General features: G+C 34.8%; 1 protein-coding gene across 2 annotated transcripts in view; it reads right to left on the bottom strand.

Annotated features, from left to right (window-relative positions):
* Positions 1-8,204: 8,204 nt before the first annotated feature.
* PPM1A (protein phosphatase, Mg2+/Mn2+ dependent 1A) overlaps positions 8,205-21,659 on the bottom strand; it is a 42,722-nt gene continuing 29,267 nt past the window's right edge. For both annotated transcript variants that reach the window (XM_082617950.1, XM_082617949.1), the window contains 5 exons: positions 18,266-19,119; positions 15,787-15,904; positions 11,544-11,652; positions 10,052-10,109; positions 8,205-9,098 (listed from right to left, as the gene is read on the bottom strand). In XM_082617950.1, coding sequence (XP_082474076.1) covers positions 9,069-9,098; positions 10,052-10,109; positions 11,544-11,652; positions 15,787-15,904; positions 18,266-19,099 — 1,149 coding nt within the window. In that variant the 5' untranslated portion in view covers positions 19,100-19,119 and the 3' untranslated portion in view covers positions 8,205-9,068. The remainder of the gene's footprint in view (positions 9,099-10,051; positions 10,110-11,543; positions 11,653-15,786; positions 15,905-18,265; positions 19,120-21,659) is intronic.

Raw genomic sequence — 21,659 nt, 5'->3', positions numbered from 1 at the left:
CTCCTTTTTGCAGGTCGTAGTTCCCGTTGTTTTTGGTGTCTGTCCCCAGTGGCTATGGTTGGTTCAGTGAGTTGTGTGGGCTTCCTGGTGGAGGGGACTAGTGCCTGTGTTCTGGTGGATGAGGCTGGATATTGTCTTTCTGGTGGGCAGGTCCACGTCTGGTGGTGTGTTTTGTGGTGTCTGTGGACTTATTATGATTTTAGGCAGCCTCTCTGCTAATGGGTGGGGTTGTGTTCCTGTCTTGCTAGTTGTTTGGCATAGGGTGTCCAGCACTGTAGCTTTCTGGTCATTGAATGAAGCTGGGAGCTGGTGTTGAGATGGAGATCTCTGGGAGATTTTCCCCTTTTGATATTATGTGGAGCTGGGAGGTCTCTTGTGGACCAGTGTCCTGAAGTTGGCTCTCCCACCTCAGAGGCACAGCACTGACTCCTGGCTGCAGCACCAAGAGCCTTTCATCCACACGGAAAAAGAGAAAAAGGGGAAAAAATCATAAATCTTGCTTTCCAAGTCCACCTCAATTTGGGATGCTTCGTTGTCTATTCAGGTATTCCACAGATGCAGGGTACATCAAATTGATTGTGGAGATTTAATCCGCTGCTTCTGAGCCTGCTGGGAGAAATTTCCCTTTCTCTTTGTTCGCACAGCTTCCAGGGTTCAGCTTTGGATTTGGACCCGCCTCTGCGTGTAGGTCGCCGGAGGGCGTCTGTTCTTTGCTCAGACGGGGTTAAAGGAGCAGCTGCTTCAGGGACCCTGGCTCACTCAGGCCGGGGGGAGGGAGGGGTACAGAGTGTGGGGCGAGTTTGCCACGGCAGAGTCTGGCATGACGTTGCACCCGCCTGAGGCGCGCCGTGCGTTCTCCCGGGGAAGTTGTCCCTGGATCCTGGGACCCTGGCAGTGGTGGGCTGCACAGACTCCCCGGAAGGGGGTGTGGATAGTGACCTGTGCTCGCACACAGGCTTCTTGGTGGCAGCAGCAGCAGCCTTAGAGTCTTATGCCCGTCTCTGGGGTCTTCGCTTTTAGCCGCGGCTCGCGCCCGTCTCTGGGGCTCCTTTAAGCGGCGCTCTTAATCCCCTCCTCGCGCACCAGGAAACAAGGAGGGAAGAAAAAGTCTCTTGACTCTTCGGCAGGTCCAGACTTTTCCCCGGACTCCCTCCCGGCTAGCCATGGTGCACTAACCCCCTGCAGGCTGTGTTCATGCCGCCAACCCCAGTCCTCTCCCTGCGCTCCGACTGAAGCCGGAGCCTCAGGTCCCAGCCCCGCCCACCCCAGCGGGTGAGCAGACAAGCCTCTCGGGCTGGTGAGTGCCGTTCAGCAGCGATCCTCTGTGCGGGAATCTCTCTGCTTTGCCCACCACACCCGTTGCTGTGCTTTCCTCCGCGGCTCCGAAGCTTCCCCCTCCGCCACCCGCAGTCTCTGCCCATGAAGGGGCTTCCTAGTGTGTGGAAACCTTTCCTGCTTCACAGCTCCATCCCACTGTGCAGGTCCCGTCCCTTTTTGTGTTTATTCTTTTGCCCTACCCAGGTACGTGAGGAGTTTCTTGCCTTTTGGAAGGTCTGAGGTCTTCTGCCAGCGTTCAGTAGGTGTTCTGTAGGAGTTGTTCCACGTCTAGATGTATTTCTGGTGTATCTGTGGGGAGGAAGGTGATCTCCGTGTCTTACTCTTCCGCCATCTTCCCCGGAAGTCCCTTCGACTTGCTACCTTTGGCTATGATGCCTCATTAGTGTGTTTTCATTACACATTTTACAATGAATAAGCTCTTGCAGTTCATAGAACTTCACTTACATCACCAATTCAATGTACTCTAAAATCCCTCTAACTATGCAAGCCTATAAAATAAGTCACACTTTCAGACACGAATGAGCACAGGACAGAGGTATTACAACCAATTTTCAGAATGAGCAGAGGAAGTAAGCATCCTAAACACGTGTATAATACAAAGCAGGCACTACACCAGGGATACTAGCTAGGTGGAGAAGTCCTTTTCCAGGCCACTCCCCATGCAGTCTCAACTCTTTAAGGGAGTTAAGAAATACTCATCTATAAGATGACGAACGGTATGTTCTTGTCAAGGGGACAACTTATGGCTTTTTGGTTTCTGGGATGTTTCATGAAAATAATCATCCATCCGAACTTACTGGCTTTCAATCATCTTCCCAAAATCAGGGAGGGACAAGTCTAGTTCAAACTGTGACTTATCAGATCTATCTTTTTAAGCAAATTAACCAAGTTCAGTTGAACAAAAATTTTCTTAAGGTCTCCTAATAAATTCAAAATTTCCAGGTTTCTATGCAGAACAAAAATGCTGCCTGCAGTATCAAATAATCATAGATACACACACATTATGCAATTGCCTGTTTATTTAGTGGCACCAGTTTTGCAAGCTAGAATTATTTCTACTTTTCATTTCATACAATCTGCAACCACTCACAGATTGAATGCAATTTCTTCAGTGGACTTGAAAACAAAAAGTACAATCTTAAAGTTAGAACTGAATTCACATACTTTCTTTGGACCAGGAAATGATACATAATACAACATATACATTTATGGAATTTCTTTAAGAGTTTGGATCACATAAACTGCAAACAGTAGGTGAATTACTGTGGAGAATTTTGTTAAACACTGTGTTTAGGAAATAGTTCTGTAATTGTATTAGTTTTACATGTATGGATTTTGAAAAATGGATATATAGTGCAACATGCTTTTAACATGTAGATGATCTCTCCACTCATAACATTTATACAAATTAATTGAAATAAATCATTTCAAGAGTGAAACCAAGCAGTATTCGGGCATATTACTATAAATAAGATATTTTCCTGCAGATATGCTGTTGACTTATTTCAGGGCTAACCAGGTAAGACAACAGTCTTTACGTTTCAAAATTCCGACAAATGGAAATTAAATATGCTGTAACTGAACATCCAATTTTGGCAACAAATGCAACAAGCTAATCAGTTTTTTCATGGTAGTTATGTTTAAGAGAAATCTCAGTCCTGTACATTGGTGGCTGTATGTTAGATCCTACTTTAACATTATGTATCAGTAAACACCTAATTCCTCTCATAATTTGAAGTGAATTAAACATTTAATAAACTGTGACACCAGGAAGCTCAAAATCTTAAAACCTGTGTGAGATCTGACAAGTCAAATGTGCTGTTTGTGAATATATTAAATCTATACTATGCAGGTCAGAAATGTTCCATGAACATTTCCATTTTACCTCTTTTTTGTAGAGATTCAAAAGTGGCAGATTTAGAAATGATGTTATCCTCCAAAACTAGTGCAAATACTAATCATTCTCTTTCCCCCACCAAGATACGAATTTTAAAAAGGACATTTTAATATCAGATTCTACCTAGATACCCATCTACCTACTCTATCTTTTAAAAAAAACCGATTCCTTATAATAGACTCAAATTATTTTGATGTCCTTGATGTATTAATATTTTTTATGGGCTTTGAAGGAAAAATGCTGATGCTCTGTTATGCTGTAGTATAGGATCTTAACCAGGGGCCCATGAACCACTGCAGTACTGTAAACTCTGGGGAGGTATGTACATTATATGCGTTTTCCTGGGTGCCAAATTCCTAGGATTATTCAGTCTCAAAGGGCCTGTGACCCTGAAAGGTTAAGAAGTATTGCTGCAATGAATTTGTGCCATTCATTATACCTAATTAAGATAGTACTAATTTTGTTCTGCAGCTACCCAATCTCTTACACAAATCTAACTTCAAACAGTACCATAGAAATGCAAATGTTACTAAATGTCCTTTACTGGATCAGGAGGACAATGTAAAAAGAAAGAAAAAATTCTAAACAATTTTTCTAAACATTTAATTCAACGAGAAAGCTATTACAGAAAACTGGGTTTTTGAAACAATGAAAAGAACTGAATGATTGTGTTTTGTGGTGAAGAAACATTGCATTTATTTTTCTCAGTTGTTTCTACATTGGAGAAGCAGTAATTTTTTATCATTATCTGCCTTGCTGGGAAAATCAAATTATCTGCAAAAGCAGAGGCTGGTTCTTGCTGGTTTATGTGATGCAACAGTTTTTAATACAGCTAGGTCCAAGGAAGACCTTCCTATGGCTTTTTAAATAATTAAGAGTAATCTTCCTCTGTCCTCCTCACTGGCATCTTCCCACCCCTTCATTTCCCACGTTTTTCTATTTTTGGCCCAGGTTTACATAGTATTAATTGGCCTTGGTGAGGTAATGCACTAAGCTTTCTTGCTCAAGAAAATGGAATTGGCCTGTTTTGGTTTGAAAAAAGAGAAGCCACCAAGAGGGTAGTAGAGGAAATGAAGCAACATTTCCTGCAGGATAAGGGAGAAAAAATGTCACTCTGTTGTTACACCAAGTTAAACAACCTTCCCCACCCCCCCATCTTATAAAAGTATTAAGTTGTCAACTACAATTTCAATTTTAATAGATTTGAGTGTTTCTAACTGGCACACTCCTATCCACTGGTAATATAATTAGGAAACCACGAGAGCAGAGGCCACTAAATATATAAAACAGGAAAAAGGGAAAGAATATGTGTCAAAGGAAACAAAAGTGGAACCAAATGCCTTTCATCATCTCTGTGTAGCATTCTATTAGTAATAACTGACACTTAACTGACATTTAACTATTCTGACCAACAAAACAACACAGTATTATACTCATAACATTTAGAAATGTATTCTTAAATCTTTCAAGCATATTCTGAAGTATTGTATATAAAATTTAAAACAAATACAACCCCAAATTCATAGCACGTTATAGAAAGAAGTAAAATTAAGCTTCTAAAATTTTAAAGTATAAAGAAATCTTTCTAACGCCTAAAAGAAAAAATCAGAAGACTAGATCACTTAATTAAAAAACAGTCATCTCACCAGCAGTATTTGTAAGCAAAAGTATATGAAACTCTAGAAGTTTTTCTTTGAAGAAAAACCTCAAATGAGAAACATTTATATACTGAAATATTTACATAATATTTTCTAATACCAGATCCTAACATAATACTGTACAAATGGCAATCAAAACATTAAAGGTTTAAACCTCTCATTCAAACTTTATGAATTAAAAGTATACACCATGAAATTCAAAATTAAAACAAAATAAACCCTGTAACCAGTTTCATCAGTTCTTTCAGAAACTGCATACTGAATTTCCATATGAATTTGTCCAGTAAAGATGGTCAGTAAAATTATTTAAAAAAATTAAAACACAGTAATCACTTAGCTAAAATTGGATATTAACATTGGCATTGTTTTTTCAAGAAAATACACACTTTTCGTTAAATAAGATAAATTTAGCTAGAGACATGTTTTTTTTTTTTTTTTCCTTTTGTCCACACCAAGCAGCATGTGGGATCTTGGTTACCCAACCAGGGACTGAACCTGAGTCCCCTGCATTGGAAGTGCAGAGTCTTAACCACTGGACCGCCAGGGAAGTCCTAGATATATGTTTTTAAATGTGTTAAATTCCACCAGTATTTCCAGGGTTGGAGAATTCTAAGAAGTATTCAATACATTACCTTATTTCTCTGATTTGCTGCTGTCAGCAGGAAGAATATAAGCCATTCTGAAAGGCAATCAAGCATACTGAACAGACTTAAGCCTCATCAGTCCAATTTTATTCTTATGCAAAGCAAAATTTTCTTCTGAATGTGATTTTTAACTTTGAGAAGAATAAAACAGAAGAAAGAGTTTTCAAGTGACTAAAGGAACTGCAAATGAGTTCTTTAGGGCAGAGACCCGCCTTGTTCAGGAAAGTATGGGGCAGACAGCAGGTGAGCAGTAACTATTTTTTGGATGAGTGATCCAGTTATAATATTAACATACATTAGATTATAAATTCTATTCAAATGTAAACTCCTTGAGAGCAAGGACCTATTCATTTCTTTATAGTTCCAAGGTGCTTACCCTAAAACAGTGTTTTGTAATTAACACTTTATATATTTTGTAGAAAAGGTGAGTTACTAGCTGGATTAATATATGGTCAAATCACTAAAAGTACTGCTATAATTGAGATTATTTGAATTACATAGTTGATTTATTCTTTACTCCAAATTTCTTAATTTTATGAAGTTAGTAAAAAAAAAAAGTAGCTGGAGCAGTACACTAATTGCATAGAACTCTAGAAACAAGTTAATGCATCATAATTAAAAATAAGTTTGAAACGGTTCTAAAGCTGAATAAGAAAAATACCACTTAGATTTTTTTAAAGTTAATGCTAATACTGAGAACTGTTTCTGTTATCTGTAAAAGTATATTCCCTAAGAAAGTGGAAATTAAGAGAGCTTACCTTGCTAAAACAATAAGAGATCAGTGAAATTGTTAGGGCAACAAGAATCTGCTATACAAAATGAATTTCCTATTAAAAGCAGCAAAGTGGGTTCATCCTGTTAAAACATTTAAATGAAAGTACATTTGAATAGTATGTTATCATCACACAAGAACTTTTTCCTGCCAAAGAAAATAACATACAACATATCAAAAAATTGAGGTATTGCCCTGAGATGCTAATTAGCACACAAAAGAGGGTGGGAGGTCAAGAATTTAAGTGGTACAAAAATGAAGTGCACAAGAGAGGTGCAAAAGTGCCTTTTAAAGTGTGGCTGGTTCCCCACCACCACCATTAGCCCCAGGAATCAAGAACACACATAGTTTGCCATTATAATGTATACTTCCTCCTGTATTTTTATAATTAAAAACTCTATCTAGTATGGCAATGTTGACTCATGTGGAAAAGACTTAGTCTTCTTTGGTCACACTTAATACAGTTTTCTCTCACTTCCAGGCCTAATTTCAGTACTAATAATTTTAACATTTTAACAGAGGAATATTTTAACCTCTTTTTTAAAGACTCTCAAATTAAAAATTCTCTAAATATGCTACTATGGTTTGAAATATAGCTTTCCATCACATATTTTACTTACGATTTAAGATTTTGCATCTCAAAATCCAGTTCAAGTTTTTGAAATATCCAGAACTAAAAACTTTAGTCTACTTAAAAAATTAAGGAATTATAATAGGAATTTAGTTTTCAGTACTGGTAATCTATACTAGAAGCACTGGTATTCATTAAATGTACATTTAGATGCTTACAGTCGTAACTTAGAACATTATCATACTTCGCACTCTACCACAGATTTAGACATTAAGCATTTATTTGTAAGTTAAGTACGGAATTGGTTCTGTAATTCCAACTGTTATGAATTTCTAAATATAAATAGCACTTGTAAATTCTTCATGCCGGATTAAGATATAAATTAAATACAATTAAGTTACATTTAATCATCTCCCAAATAAGAGGGATAATGAAAAGATTTTGCTGGTACATAACTACTTAAGTCTGAGATATTTCACATTACTCTTCCCAATACTCTCCTAACTTTACATTAGTTTTAAGGCTATATATACAAATACATATATTTCCAAGTTAGGGAAAAAACAAATATAACAAAATTATACTACCTTTTATACAGTTTTGATTTTGTATTCAGTGTTGTATTTATATCTTACATTTTAATAGTTTTCTAGTGGGGAATCTGCTTACTGAATGATTAAATTACATGGTGATTAAATACAATATTCAACCTAAAGAGACAAAAATACAGAAGGGCACAGAACAGTAGAGTCTTTTCAATGAGACAGATTTTAAAACTTACTTTCACATGCTTAATCAGAGGAATTTAAGCCTAAATTAAATTAGGTTATTTTTATATCTACAATTCTTTAAGCTTTTGAAAGTTATTTTTAAAGGCCGACAGCTAAATATTATCAACATGCTATATTTCAAATCACTAAATACATCTTAACTACTTGGATTCTAAAGACATGGGCTAATTAAAAATCACAGACACACACACGCACAAACACACATACACCCCTACGATAGATTGTTAGATTGTCAAGCTTTGACAATTATTTTAACTGAACAGTAGGCAAATTCAGGCTGATAACACATCTAAATGAAAAAATAAGCAGCCTGAAAGAAACCCATTTAAAAATAGATCAAGGAACAACAGAGACTTAAATCTTTTATAGCCTTTCTAATGGAAGGGAAACAGTTCCATTTATGCCTTGAGTTACAGTATTTTCCAATTAAAAGAGACTAACATCTTTCCCCATGAGAAAAATTCTCATTTACAATGGTATGGTGCTTTAAAATAAGGGCGGAGTAAAGGAGGAATTACACATACATGATTAAATTTCTTGTTTGTTAAATCAAGCTTTATTGATAAAATGGAATTCATAATATCTTACTAGGAACAGCAGCAGGCCCAGCCAATCATGATAGCAAAAATGTGGCAGTCTCCTACTATTTGTAGGAAGCTGCTGCTTATCAATTAGTAATTAAATGTAAGGACTTGTAAAAGAGATGCAAAGAATCAAGGCATTTTAGCCCCAAGATTGATATTCTTATGAATATATTGTATTACCTGCAATACTCATGGCAACAAGGAGAGAACCTAAAAGACAGTTAAATGAAGGGACCAGCTTTATCGACAATGCCAATCCCACTGCCAAAAACATTAAACTAGTTTTCAATTAACTCCCTGGATATTCAGCTTTGTAAGATTTTGGAATAATTCTCCATAATCACGTGCACATTTGAGCGTCTAGCTGACATGGCTGCTGCTCTCCCTGTCCCAACCCCAAGTCCAAACACAGCATGACTTGAAAGGGCTATATATCTGTTGCGTCACACAACAAGCCAAACATTTCTTATAACTTTGATAGTGATTTAAAGCAATCCATAATTAAATATGAGCATTTTATACAAGGACAATTATACTTTACAAAAAACAAAATCATACAACAAAAATTGCTGGAGTCTGATTTACAACATGTATTATGGTTTGAAATCACGTTTACGTAAGTCTCAAATTTACAAAAAAAAAATCAGTTCTGGGCTAGCTGTGGTACTGCTGAAGTTCTCTGGTGTAATCACTCTCACCCATGTCATACATGCTCTTCTTTAAAGTTGAAGATGGATGTTTAAAAGGTTCAAGGAAGTTGAGCTGTACTCTCCTTTGGAGGTGAAGGTAAACTCCATGGCTAGATGAGCAGTTTCACCACATATCATCAGTTGAAGTAGAGTCCTTTATAAAAGGAAACAAAGCAAAACAAGGAACTAAATTAAAACTTAGAGATGCATTATTTCCTGGGTAATGCAGAAAGATAAGGTTTTGTAAAGCTGACCTTCAGAATATAAATGTTTTCTAAAATATATAATATGTGTACATGTGTTTATGAAATATCAATATTTAATCTGTTCAAAGAATTGTGAACCCTTTGTTTTGTTCTGTAATAAAATATTTGAAATATGATTTTACCATGAGGTTGACCAAATGTATTTCTAAACCAATCAACTACTAAAAAGAATTTTATTTTTCTCTTCAATAAACCCAATTTATTTTTAGAACACTACCTTTACAAATTTTTATTGCATAAAAACCTCAAGTAATAAGAGATTTGAGGAAGCTTCATAATGCAATATATAAAATATTTCAGAGCCAGGCCCAAATGATTTTAAGTTACCACTTTTCTGTAATCACCATACTACAACAGAATTGTAACAGGAAACTTAATTGGAGAATGGGGCATTCTAAATGTCTTTATATAAACAGAATTCTCTAGTATTTAAATGAAATATGCACGGTTCTTGGCAAAGAATGGGCATTAATGGAGATGGGCATTCTGAAGCTGTTACAGCTGCTTACAAAACTCAGAATTAATTCAAGATTCTGAGCAGAGATATTCCCAACTTCAAAAAAACATTTAGTGGCGGAAAACTTCTGAAGTTGATTGCTTGGAGAGGCTTTAAAAAACCAGAATAATTAAAAGGGACTTTCTTCTTTTTTGAGTTAAATGGCCACTCACCATGATTATATCCTCAAGCACTAGAACTGTGGTGCTGGCAGAGTTCAGAGCAATCAGTCAGGGGTGTGTGTAAGAGAATGGGTGCAATGAACAGCTCTGCAAAAACAGGTAGGAAGGATATGCATTTAGAGTAGAGGGGAAGGGAAAGCAGAGGGAGCTAAATGCCACTTACAGTGTCATCATTTTTGTATGGATTCAGTCTATTGTAAACGGCTTCAATAACATTCCGCCTAAATTTAGAAAAAAAAAATGCAGAAAGTTAATTCTTCAGAGCACAAAACTGCTTAGTAACTCATAGCCAGGTGTTCATTAAAATGTCAAAGATAATCATACACTTAAATTATTTTAGTTCTATTTCTTACTGTCAATAAGTGAGCCATACTTTAAGATATTTGGGCCCCACTGTTAAAGTAGCGGTGAATTTATTCTAGAATGTAACACTCTGCTAATGGAATTAATAGAAGACTAAAAGTCATGGCTTGGGAAAAAAATCAGTCTATATGGGCTACTTCTATTTGAACTGGCATTTAGTGGTTGTGAGTCAGAAATGACAATGCAGTTCTTAAGATATATTAATATATTCTGGTTAAGAGCTGAATGTTGTGAAGTAGAAATAACTTCAATATCTGTTATGGTAAAATAATTTAGATATTTTACACTTAAATTTCTTCTTTTCATAATGCCCCTTTAAAAAAGCTCTATTAAAACTGAAATGTCAAATATGACATTTCTCTGGCAAGTCTAGGAATTACTTTTTGTATAATATTTTATTAAAAGTAAGAAATCAGTAGTGGTATTTATAAGTTATAAGCCTCCCTACTTACAAAACTGATCTGAAGCAATTTTATAGACAGTCATTTCACAGAAGATCATATTGGAAGAAACAATTTCCAAAAAACAAAACCTTCAAACAAGAAGTTTTACAATTACATGAAATGATTAAAGAACATAGCTACACTTACAGATCAAGTGGAGGATCAAGGAAATTAGTCAATATATTTTTGTAGGTCAATTACATGGATATCGGAGGTAAAAATGTTTTAAGCCTTGAATTATAAAATTGCTTAAAGTCTCTACTGTAATTTATAAAGATGTAAGCTTAGTATCTAACACATATTAGCACACAGTTCTAGGAACTAAAGTGAAAAGAGAAAAAAAGCAAGAAATGCATCTACCTATCTTCCCTTACACCAAAACCCAACCAACCAGCATCAACAACCAAAAACACTAGGAAAATCAGAGATACAGAAAAATGGCCCAGATGGAAGAAGAGAAAAACGCTCATCCATGGGGTGTTCAGTTATCCATGGATTAAGAAAATCCAATGATAACAGTAGGAATAATAATGACACTTAAGAATCTTGTAGTACTATGTAATTTACTTTAAAAATTTCTTTCACTGTATTATCTCATTTATGCTATATGAGGCAATCAGTGTAATCCAAGCCTCCACTGAAGACAGCCTTCAGTGTAATTAGTTACAATGATATTCTGATACCTATGCTAAGTAAGCACCATATATCATTAATACTGAAAAACACCGAACCACAGGTTAAACATTTTGAAGTCACTTTAGAAATTAGGTAAATATACATTTGATCAACGGACACCTAACATTTTCACGTACAGAGATAGATGGTAAGAGTATGCAGAATATAACTTACTTGCTTGCCAATTCACCCCCTGGTGGGAGGCTGGGGATGTTCTCACTCGCTAATGTACGCATCACATGGACTAAGTCAGGGACGCCTTCCCCCTGCTTCTTTATGATTTCTGGGAATCAGAAGTACTTTTTTTGTAAGTGTTATCCAAAGTTAATAATAATTTAAAAAACTGAAAGATAACTTAGATTTTTAAAGATGGCATTTACCACATCTGAGATTTTCTAAACTATATAAAAAAATAAAAATCAAATTGACCTTTGAAAATTGATGACAAAGGGATGTACAAAATGATACAAGAGATACAATACTTTCCAGATTAACTTCAAAGAATGAAAATAAACAAGATAAAAATGTGAAAAATTTCATATTAAAATCAATGTATTACCATAATCAGGGGTATGTGTGTACAAATGAGGATATTCCTCTTAAGATGCCAACTAATTACATCTGAGGAGATTAGCTCCTCTCTTTAGACTGGAAACATGTTTCCTGAACTTTGCCCTGAAAATACAGTACACAGATTTTTTTTAAAAAAATAAACAATTTCAAGATTTGAAAAAAGAAAAAAAAAACCTTTAAGTATGGGGGATTTACTGATTATATACTAACCCAAATCATATTTACATATGTTTATATTTGCAAAATGATACTTAAGTAGCATGTGCAGAATAGGTCATGTACTTGAACACCACTCTCAGCTTAACTTTTGTCTAAAGTATCTTTAAGCAATAAATAGATATATACCATTTCCTTAGTTGATTACTTGAACAAAAGCCTACAGAATAGAAAAAGGCTAAATTTCAGGACAAAATTTTTAAAAAGAAAAAATCTGATAAACCATACAACTGTATTTAAAATTGTTAATTTCAAAACATTCAGTTATTAAATGGATAGAGTGATATGATCGGCAGTGTTGCCATGCAGATGCATGTTGTTATTCATACCACAAAATACCAACCATTATGCACAGACAACTTAAAGAGCTCTCAAACTATTCACTTTAAGGACAGGAAGTCTTTACCTGGAGTTTCAGCATATTTATTCTAAACGTAAGATCATGCCAAGGGTATTTGTAAGTTATATGTTCAATTTTTTGTTTTCCATTATTTACACTAAGAAATTTTCTTTGTCATCATTGTAGATCATTCTAGTTCTCAATTTGTAAATACCTTTGAAAATAACAATGCATGTAAAGACCTTTCATCCTTTGATCAAGTTTCAAAATATTAATTCATCATTAAAGCCACATATTAAAAGAAAGACATTGCTACCCATACTTCTTTAAATGGCTCAAACTGTCCTTTGAGGATTAAGGCCAAATTTTACCATCTTTTAGTTTTTTCTTTTTTTCTTTTTTTTAAACCAGTCTTTAATCTGAACAAAAAGCAAGGATCTCAGATTTGGTTTGCCAAGTTCCTTTATTGTATAATCTTTAACATCTAGTATATTTATTCTACATGATTCTAATGCTGGAAATTTGCTGTACAAAAATAAAGGAATTTGATGTTGACCTAAACTGCACAATTTCACAATCTAAAGCTGTAATACACTTAACATACAGTCTCTGCTAAGCCAATACAATTATTGGATAGATAACTAGATACAATATAAATGAACACTGATGATAAATTCAATCAATGATGGTTTCAGGTGTAAAAACATTACCTTGAATCATCTATATTTGATGTTTCATACATCTCCTTTGTTAAAATATAAAAATTAGGATATTTTAATTGTGAAGAAAATTACAGGAAGACAAATTCTTTAAAAAAATAATATAAGACTTTAAAAACAGTTATCTCCTATTCCACATGGGACAATACACTTAAACTATCTGACCATTAATACTACACTAGCCTTGCTTCTTTCTGTTTTAAAAAATAAAGAAAAAGAAATTTTAAGAAATATTCCTTTAATTGCTCTTGAACTATACATTTTAATTAGAATTGTAAAAAGACTGAATGCTTTTATTAAGGAATATATGTATAGAATATCTATGTTCCACATATTCATGTATAAACATATTCTGCCCCCCCACCCTCCACCAAGTCTGAGGGATTCTATCAGTTATCTCCAAATTAGCAACTTTAAAGCTTGGGCAGTCAGTAGCAAACAAAAATACATACATGACACAAGTATCCTCTTAAATCGGTAGAAGGACCACAACCTTAAGTGGTATGGTTTAAATTATGAGCTGAATCTTTTCACAACCCTAGAGAGTCAAGTATTTAGAATATCATAGGAGGAGAGCTAAAAAGCCTTTGTCCTTTTCTGTGGTGTGGACAGAGAAGCCAAAAGTATTCAAAGCAAATAAAATGAGGTTTAATAGGTCACAGCAATTTAGTGAAGGCATGTATTTAAAGAAAGAAAAAAAGAAAAAGGTATTCAGTGCCTGTTTTGGAAGCTGATTGCAGTATTTATCACTTTTTAAGACATATAACAACTTTTACAATGCAAATAGTTACATTCTATGTTTTTAAATATAGTAGTGGTTTTAGTTACTGTAATATTTAACTAGATGCAGTCTCATCAAATCTACCTCAGTAAATAATACTGTACTTAATTTATGACATAATAATCTCCAGTTGAACAGTACAAGTATAACAACACTTCAACATACCAAAAATATTGAGTATTAATGTAAAGTCTGTTCAGGTGGCAATTCTTGCTTGATAATAAGCAATATAAAACTTAATATTGTAACATAAATTACTTATCTAAAGCAATTATTTAGAATTGCATCAAAAACTTAAAGAGTGCACACTAAAGAGAAAAAATAGCAATTCATTTCTAAAATTTGACCCCATTTCATAGTAAATAAAAATTATTTCTTTAAATTGGTAAGAAAACATGTACACTCAGGTTAAAGTGCCAATAAATTAAATATCAACATATCCCAATACATATTCTTCTTCAGGTTTCATATTTTTCCACTAACCAGCAGTTTGAACCAATGTGCTATGACTTGGTAGCATTCTAAATATTTTATCTCACTGATAACTTATATTGAAATGAATCACTTAAAGCAAAAAATTTCCAAGACCCTTGGAAACAGTGAGGAAACAAACTCACTGAATAGTACGCCCAGTGAATGAAATACTAAATACTATATACACACACTAGATATATCACTATCAAGTAGGGGAGAGAAATAAAAACAAAATAGCAGCTCCAGACAGTACTGAAAAATCAAAACCAACCATGATTCTAATATCAGACTAATTATAATTGGTATCAAACAGCAAAAAGGGAGAAAACAAAATTAAAGTGCATATTAATTTTAATAATGCAGGCACAGGAGGATATAATAGTGTATAGTGTATCAATGTTTACATGCTATTAAACGTCTTTAATGTGCAAAGTAATGACATTAGGAGCCAAAAATGCATTTTAACACTATTATTGGCATGTCAAATTTTTCTGCTTAAAGAAACTGCATAATCTACATGCTTATTGCATATATGCAGTAAACTGGAATTCTCTGGGGAGACTTAATAGTTATGGCAAATAGTAGCTGCATCAATGATCATTTAAAAGTTTTTCAAATATTTAAAGGCATTACACTTGAGTTACAAATACCTTTCTAATTGTCTCAAAGTAATTTGCAGAATTATGACAAATACACTTCTGTAATTCCCAACTTATTTCTTGATTTTATCCAGCATTTATATTTCTGCCAGGTATGTCTTCTGTTCAGGTTTACGTTGTCTAGGTGAGGCAGTTTATGGCTTAGGCAAGAAGCTTTGGAACAGTTTAAAATAAATTTTTAAAAGCTGTGGCACGTGAAAGTTGTTAATAACCAGGCTATGATCTTCAAGTTATTTTTTTAAAAGTCCCAAAGGTCTTAAATTCATACACACAGCTTTACACAAAAAGATGGTATTCAAATTATCACCGTCATTAAAAATCTGTTTATAATTAAATAAACCACAAATTAGACTTTCCTGGCATAAAATTATTCATGCCAATGAATTCATCAAGAATTTGAAAGCACACAACACTTTAGCCTTTTTAAACAAATATATCCTGAACAGAATGTACTGGGCCATCCGAGTTGCTATTTCTAATATAACTGCGATAGGACAATAACAAATATCTAAACAGCTACTACAGAAATGCCCTTTCCCACTTTTGTACACTAAATGTCAAAGGCATGTAAAGATCTAAAAGCTAAAATGTTAAAGTTTGATTATGTTGAGGTTTTTCTTTAATAAAGCTACTTATTTTTTGTTAAATGATCCACCTTCTACTCTGCTTTCCAGGTACTTGTCCAACTCTGCCTCCTTCTTCACTGCTTCTGGCGATACTTTGGGTGCATTTGGAAAACAGATCAATATCACACTCATGTTGTCTCGACTTCCCTGGGAAGAAAAAAGTTTGAGAAAATATTTTGTTTTCTTTCTGCTCTTCAAAGCTTTGAGAACCTTTACAGTCATGCCAATTATACTTGCTCTAGTGAAAACATATATTGTTTTTAAGGAGAGAAAAATATATATGCACATGTGGAGGGGCACCCCCCAATACATATATTGTACATATGGTATACAGAATAACCAATACTCCAAAAGACAGGAGAGAAACACTACAGAGATTAAAAAAATGATTGTTGCAGTAGAGTTTAAAGCTCTATAAAACAAATGTTTCTGAACATTTACTGGTGGCCTACTTAACATGAAGTGATACCTAACACAAATACACATACACACATACATTCATTCAATTAAACAAGATAGAAAATTCTAGTCATATTCTTTACAACATGATTTGATCTGTAGTTACACATATACTTGACAAATTTATTTTTTTGACAAATTTACATTTAAAATAAATTATGGGGCTAATTCATTTACTTCATAATAAGTAGAAATATGGAATTAGAAGTAAAACTACATATATAAAGTTTATAAACCAGCTTTTAACTTTCATAATTAAAAAAAAAGGTTTAACTTTTAGGAAGTACATTCGTTTTTAAAGGCACCTAGATATTCAAAATGCTATAATTAAAATACTTGAGTCAATTTTGGCCTCCCCAAAAATCAGATTTCCTCTTCCTATTAATAATTGGAGTTCTAACATTTTAAGTATTTAATTCCCCTATATGGGAAAATTGAAGTTATACCATTCATTTAAGCAAACAATACAAAGAATTTAATATTTAAAATATTGGGGGAAAATTGTATAAAATGAGGCAAATGATAAGATACTGAACAATTTTTAAAATAGAGCATAATGCAGAAGAGATAAAGTAGAATCTGAGTCATAATTTACTAATATCTGAATCTGACCAAGTCTCTCAAGAAAACAGCTTTTAATTTAGTTAACAAGTATTTAACTCTCAAGTGCTACAGGATAAACCTAACAAATGAATGCTACTTTGTCCCTTTTTTATACTAAAAGGGACAAAGAACATAAGCATCCTTGTTTGGTTCCCCCCAAACTCAGAAATTAACAATAGTGTGTACTATCAAGTTGTTGCTCTATTGATTTTTTTAAACGTATGTGTTGGATGTTACATAAACTTGATTTGTGTTGGATGTTACATAAACCTGATTTTTAATTAAGATTTTAAGTACAGCTGGCAGTTGTGTATATAAAACCACAAAGAATATTATGTTGACTTTTCTATTTCTGAGTTTTAAAAGGACATCAAATATACAGCCTCAGAAGAGTTTTATAAAATCACCATTTGTTAAACAAACAAACACAAAGAATTAGTTAATGAGCATTATTGACAAAATAGAACTGTGGTGTAAAGAACACTGCACCTAAGTCAAGGACTTGGATTCTAGTCTTAGCACTGAAACTAAAGAATTAAATTGTGTAACATTTTTAACTTTTCTAGAAAAGGGAGCAGCATGTATCAAGCACACACTGTTTGCTAAAACTAGGTACTTCATATGTATACATTAGCTCATCAACACTCTTATGAGTTAGATACTATTTTCTCCATTCAATAGCTGAGAGAGGTGGAACAATTTGTTCAGGACTATAGAGTACAAAAGTAACAGAGGTTAAGATTTGATTCCAGGTCTGACTCTTTAAGTCCACAGAGCCTTCTCTTGCTCATCTATATACATGATCCCATTTGATCATCCCGACAACCCCATGAGACAGGGTAATAATATCTCTCTTTCTCTCTCTTTTTTAAACAATTAAAGAAACTGATTTTCCAGACAATTTAAATAGCTTACCTGAAGTCATACACAGTCTCATACCAAGTTCTTCTGACTCCATGTCCAAGGCTATTTCTATTACATCACACCAAATGATCACTAAATCCTCTGTTGGTGCTACAGATTCATTAGACCATAGTCTCAAAGTATTTCCATAAATGTACTGAGATATCACATGGTAAAAATAAAATATTAAAATTCTAAAATGCTTTTCATATATAGACACCGAGGCTTAACCCTCCCCATTTCCTTTTTTAAAACATGATACACTCTTTTTACCTTTGATAAAATTCCACAATATTAAAAAGCTCAAGTAGTCATGGTTACTAAAAGACTAAACATTCAGATTATAACCCTTGCATTTTTGGTAACCGCGTAATTTATTTCTAAGAAGTATTTCCTATGTTATTTTCATAATTGATGAAAAGTATCCTGCAACTGTACCAAAAACTTATTTCTGAGTACTATAGGTTCTAAGATGATTATATACTAGAGTAGTAATTAAGATGACATAAATTCATTTCATCTAAAAAAAAAAAGTCTAGCTACCTTATACAAACAGGTGTCGACTACTTCATTGCAAACTTTCTCAAGGTCATCAGTGACTTCAAGTCTGGATCTTACAAAATCACAGAGCTCTTCATTTCCCATGACATCCCAAATACCATCACATGCAAGAATAATGAACTGATCATCTTCTTCAGATCTTTCAATATCATGGACTTCAGGCTCTGGTGACACAAGCTGCTCTGTAGGACCTTTTCCATGGACACATTTGTAATCGAAGTCCCCAAGGGCCCTCGACACAGCCAGAGAGCCATTCACACGCTGAATCATTACAGAACCACCTGCATTCTGAATTCGTTCTTTTTCCAGCGGATTACTTGGTTTGTGATCTTGTGTGAAGAAGTAAACTTTCCTGTTCCTACAAAGTAAACCTCTTGAGTCTCCACAGTTAATGAAATAAGTATGTTGAGGAGAAATTAAGACACCCACAGCTGTTGACCCACTTCTATCAGCACCATGTTTCTTCTCTGACATAACTCTCATATGTTCATCAATCTCCAGAAAACCTGTTCTGATTCCATTCTTTACATTTTCCACAGAAGGTGCTCCTGTAGACCCTTTAAAATCCTGGTTATTGGTGATGTGATCTAACAAATGCTCACAGCAGTATTTGGCAACCTGAGAACCAGCATGCCCATCATACACAGCAAAGAATGACCATGTTTCAAGTCCACTTGGCAAACCGATCACAGCCGTATGTGCGTCCTCCATTTCAACTCGCCAGCCTTGCATGCTGCTTAGCCCATATCGCAACCCATTACCCTGCCCCTGGGCATTATGTTTTTCCATCTTTGGTTTGTCTAAAAATGCTCCCATTATGTCTTGATCCTCTAGGTCTGCAAAGGAAGAGAAACAGGAAAGTTAATAACTATCGTATAAACAAACTACATATCCAACAACCTTTTTAAGAGTGAAGGAAATACAAAGAAAGCTTTAAATAAGAATTCACAACTCTTGTGATAAGCAGACACTCACTGCTGACTTGGAACCTGATGATTAACAAAGAAGAATTGGGGGAAAGGCTGATCAGGCACAGCTCAGAATGTACAACAGGCAGAGAGAACTAAAGCATCATGATAAAAGTAGCTGATCTGACACTCTCCCCAAGGAACAAGTACTTGAAATCGAAAAGAGACTTGGCAGTGGCCATCAGCTTACATGAACCATGTCAAGTGGTTAAGGATGCATTGAATATGTGAATCTCTTAGGGAATCTCAGAACTAAGTTGTATGTATATATTAATCAAGAAAAAACAAATAAATGAATTCACAGGACATACCAAAAGCCTACTAATTCAAACATCTTAGTTGAACATTCAGGATTTTCCCAAGTTTGATTCCAAATATCTAGTTTTATTCCTACTACATCAACTCTCTGAAAAAGTAGAAAAAGATCTACTCACAATGATCCAAATTTGCATGCTCCTTCCCTTAAGTCTTTCCTCCTTACTTTTAGAAATAAGTATACCCATCCTTTAATGTCTAGCTCAAATTCTACCTTTTCCATAGGTTTTTCAGTCTCTGAAAAGCCAATAAGTTATTAGATTACTGTAAGTGGTTCAGCCTCAATTTTCAAGTTGCAAAGCAATTATACATACATATAACAAAGACTGTCATATGTAGATATAACAAAATTCATCTACTGTAACCTAATCTAGTGGTAATAACACGTATCATCATATGGTACTCTATAACCATTTGGTATAAACAGAAAAGGAGATCAAAAGGTCTAGGACAGCACTGTGGACAAGCCTGAAAGCTTAGCTAATCTAATCCTTTCCCAATAATCAAAAGCTAAAACCCTTGGTCTGGAATGAGCTTACAAAAGGCAGGAAGACAGTTGGCCTTTACTTGAGTAATGGCCTAGAATGTAGAGACTTGGGGGTCCAAGTGATCAAATGAGTCACAATTTAATGCAATCTGAAGGAAGGATACAATGAGATTTAATGGAGGTGAAGGCGAGATGGGAAGGAGTGGGGAAAAGTAGCCAGGTAAATCAGGATGCACTTCGGAGATTAGGGGATTGATGATGCTAGTGATGCTAAGCTCTGAGAAGAAGCTGGGAGAGAAAAGAAGAAGAAAAACAACTCAGAAAGGAAACAGTTTCCCAGCAACCTCTCCCTCCTCTATCCTACGAGGGCCAAACTAATACAGAGCAGAGACGTCTGGTTGATTGGTATGATAAAATGATCTCCTGCCTACTTGTCTGTGTCCTATTACAATTCCACTAATGGAGGTTAAATAATGAAAACTAGCCATTATTCATTCCTTATGGTGGTATTCATCAAATTACCTTTCTGACACCAAGCTGATACACAATATGGCAAGGGTGAGTGTTCTGATTGGACAAAAGATACAATAGTAATGATACCTTGATAGCAGACAATGTTTAAGATGAGTTCTAAATCACTGATAAGTGTTTTACAACTGTTACCTGAAGTCATTCTCAACAACACTCTAAAGTAGGTAATAATATTATCTTCAATTTATAGATGAACTTTAGTGTGACTAAAGAACTTGGCCAACGTCACTCATCAGACAAGTTGAGGGGAGTCAGGTCTCTAATTCAAGCCTGCCTGGCTCTAAAGCACCATTTACTACTACTGCAATGGTCTCAGTCATGCCTGTACAAAAGAATTATCTGTGGACCTTTTGAAAAGTTAAGATTAAAAAAACAAGAATTTCCACAGTACGGTTGGAACCTAGGCATCTGTGTATCTGTTGTAAAGATTAGATGGAAAGCCTAGATAGATAGGTAGATAGAAGATGATTAAGCCATGGTGAGGTTAAGTCATCTGCTGAAGGTCAACAGCAAGTTGCTTCATCTCTGTACCTCAATTTCTTTAGCTAGGCTAAAGGGGAGGTGGGAGGTGTTACAGTCAGCCCTCCATATCTTCGGGTTTCACATCCATGGATATGGAGGGCCCACCGTATTCACTGTACTATGCTATTTTATAGAAGGGAGTTGAGCATCCACACATTCTGGTATCCATGGGGGCTCCTGGAACCAATCCCTGCGAATACTGAGGGACAACTGTACACTTAAGACACTTGATACCACCAATCTAGCATTCGTCATCTGTATAATGGGCATATATTAATACGTACCTCTGAATGTTGCTGCAAAGTTTAAATGAGGTAATGGCTGCAAAGTAGCCACACAGAGTAGAGCAAAAATGAGGAACTCAGCAAATGGAAACTATTTAATTATGACTACATTCCCACATGCACAACACATCTAGATTCTGATATTACCTAACAGGGATCTTACTCTTCCTTTTATAGAAAAGTCCAGTAGTTATTTTCCAGAGATCGATCGATCTATCTATCTATCTATCTATAGATATATAGATATGAAACTACCAAACAAATAATTC

Source organism: Mesoplodon mirus (assembly GCF_964341445.2).
Source record: "Mesoplodon mirus genome assembly, chromosome: 4".
Taxonomy (NCBI): Eukaryota; Metazoa; Chordata; class Mammalia; order Artiodactyla; family Ziphiidae; genus Mesoplodon; species Mesoplodon mirus.
This window is presented reverse-complemented; position numbering and strand designations above follow the sequence as displayed.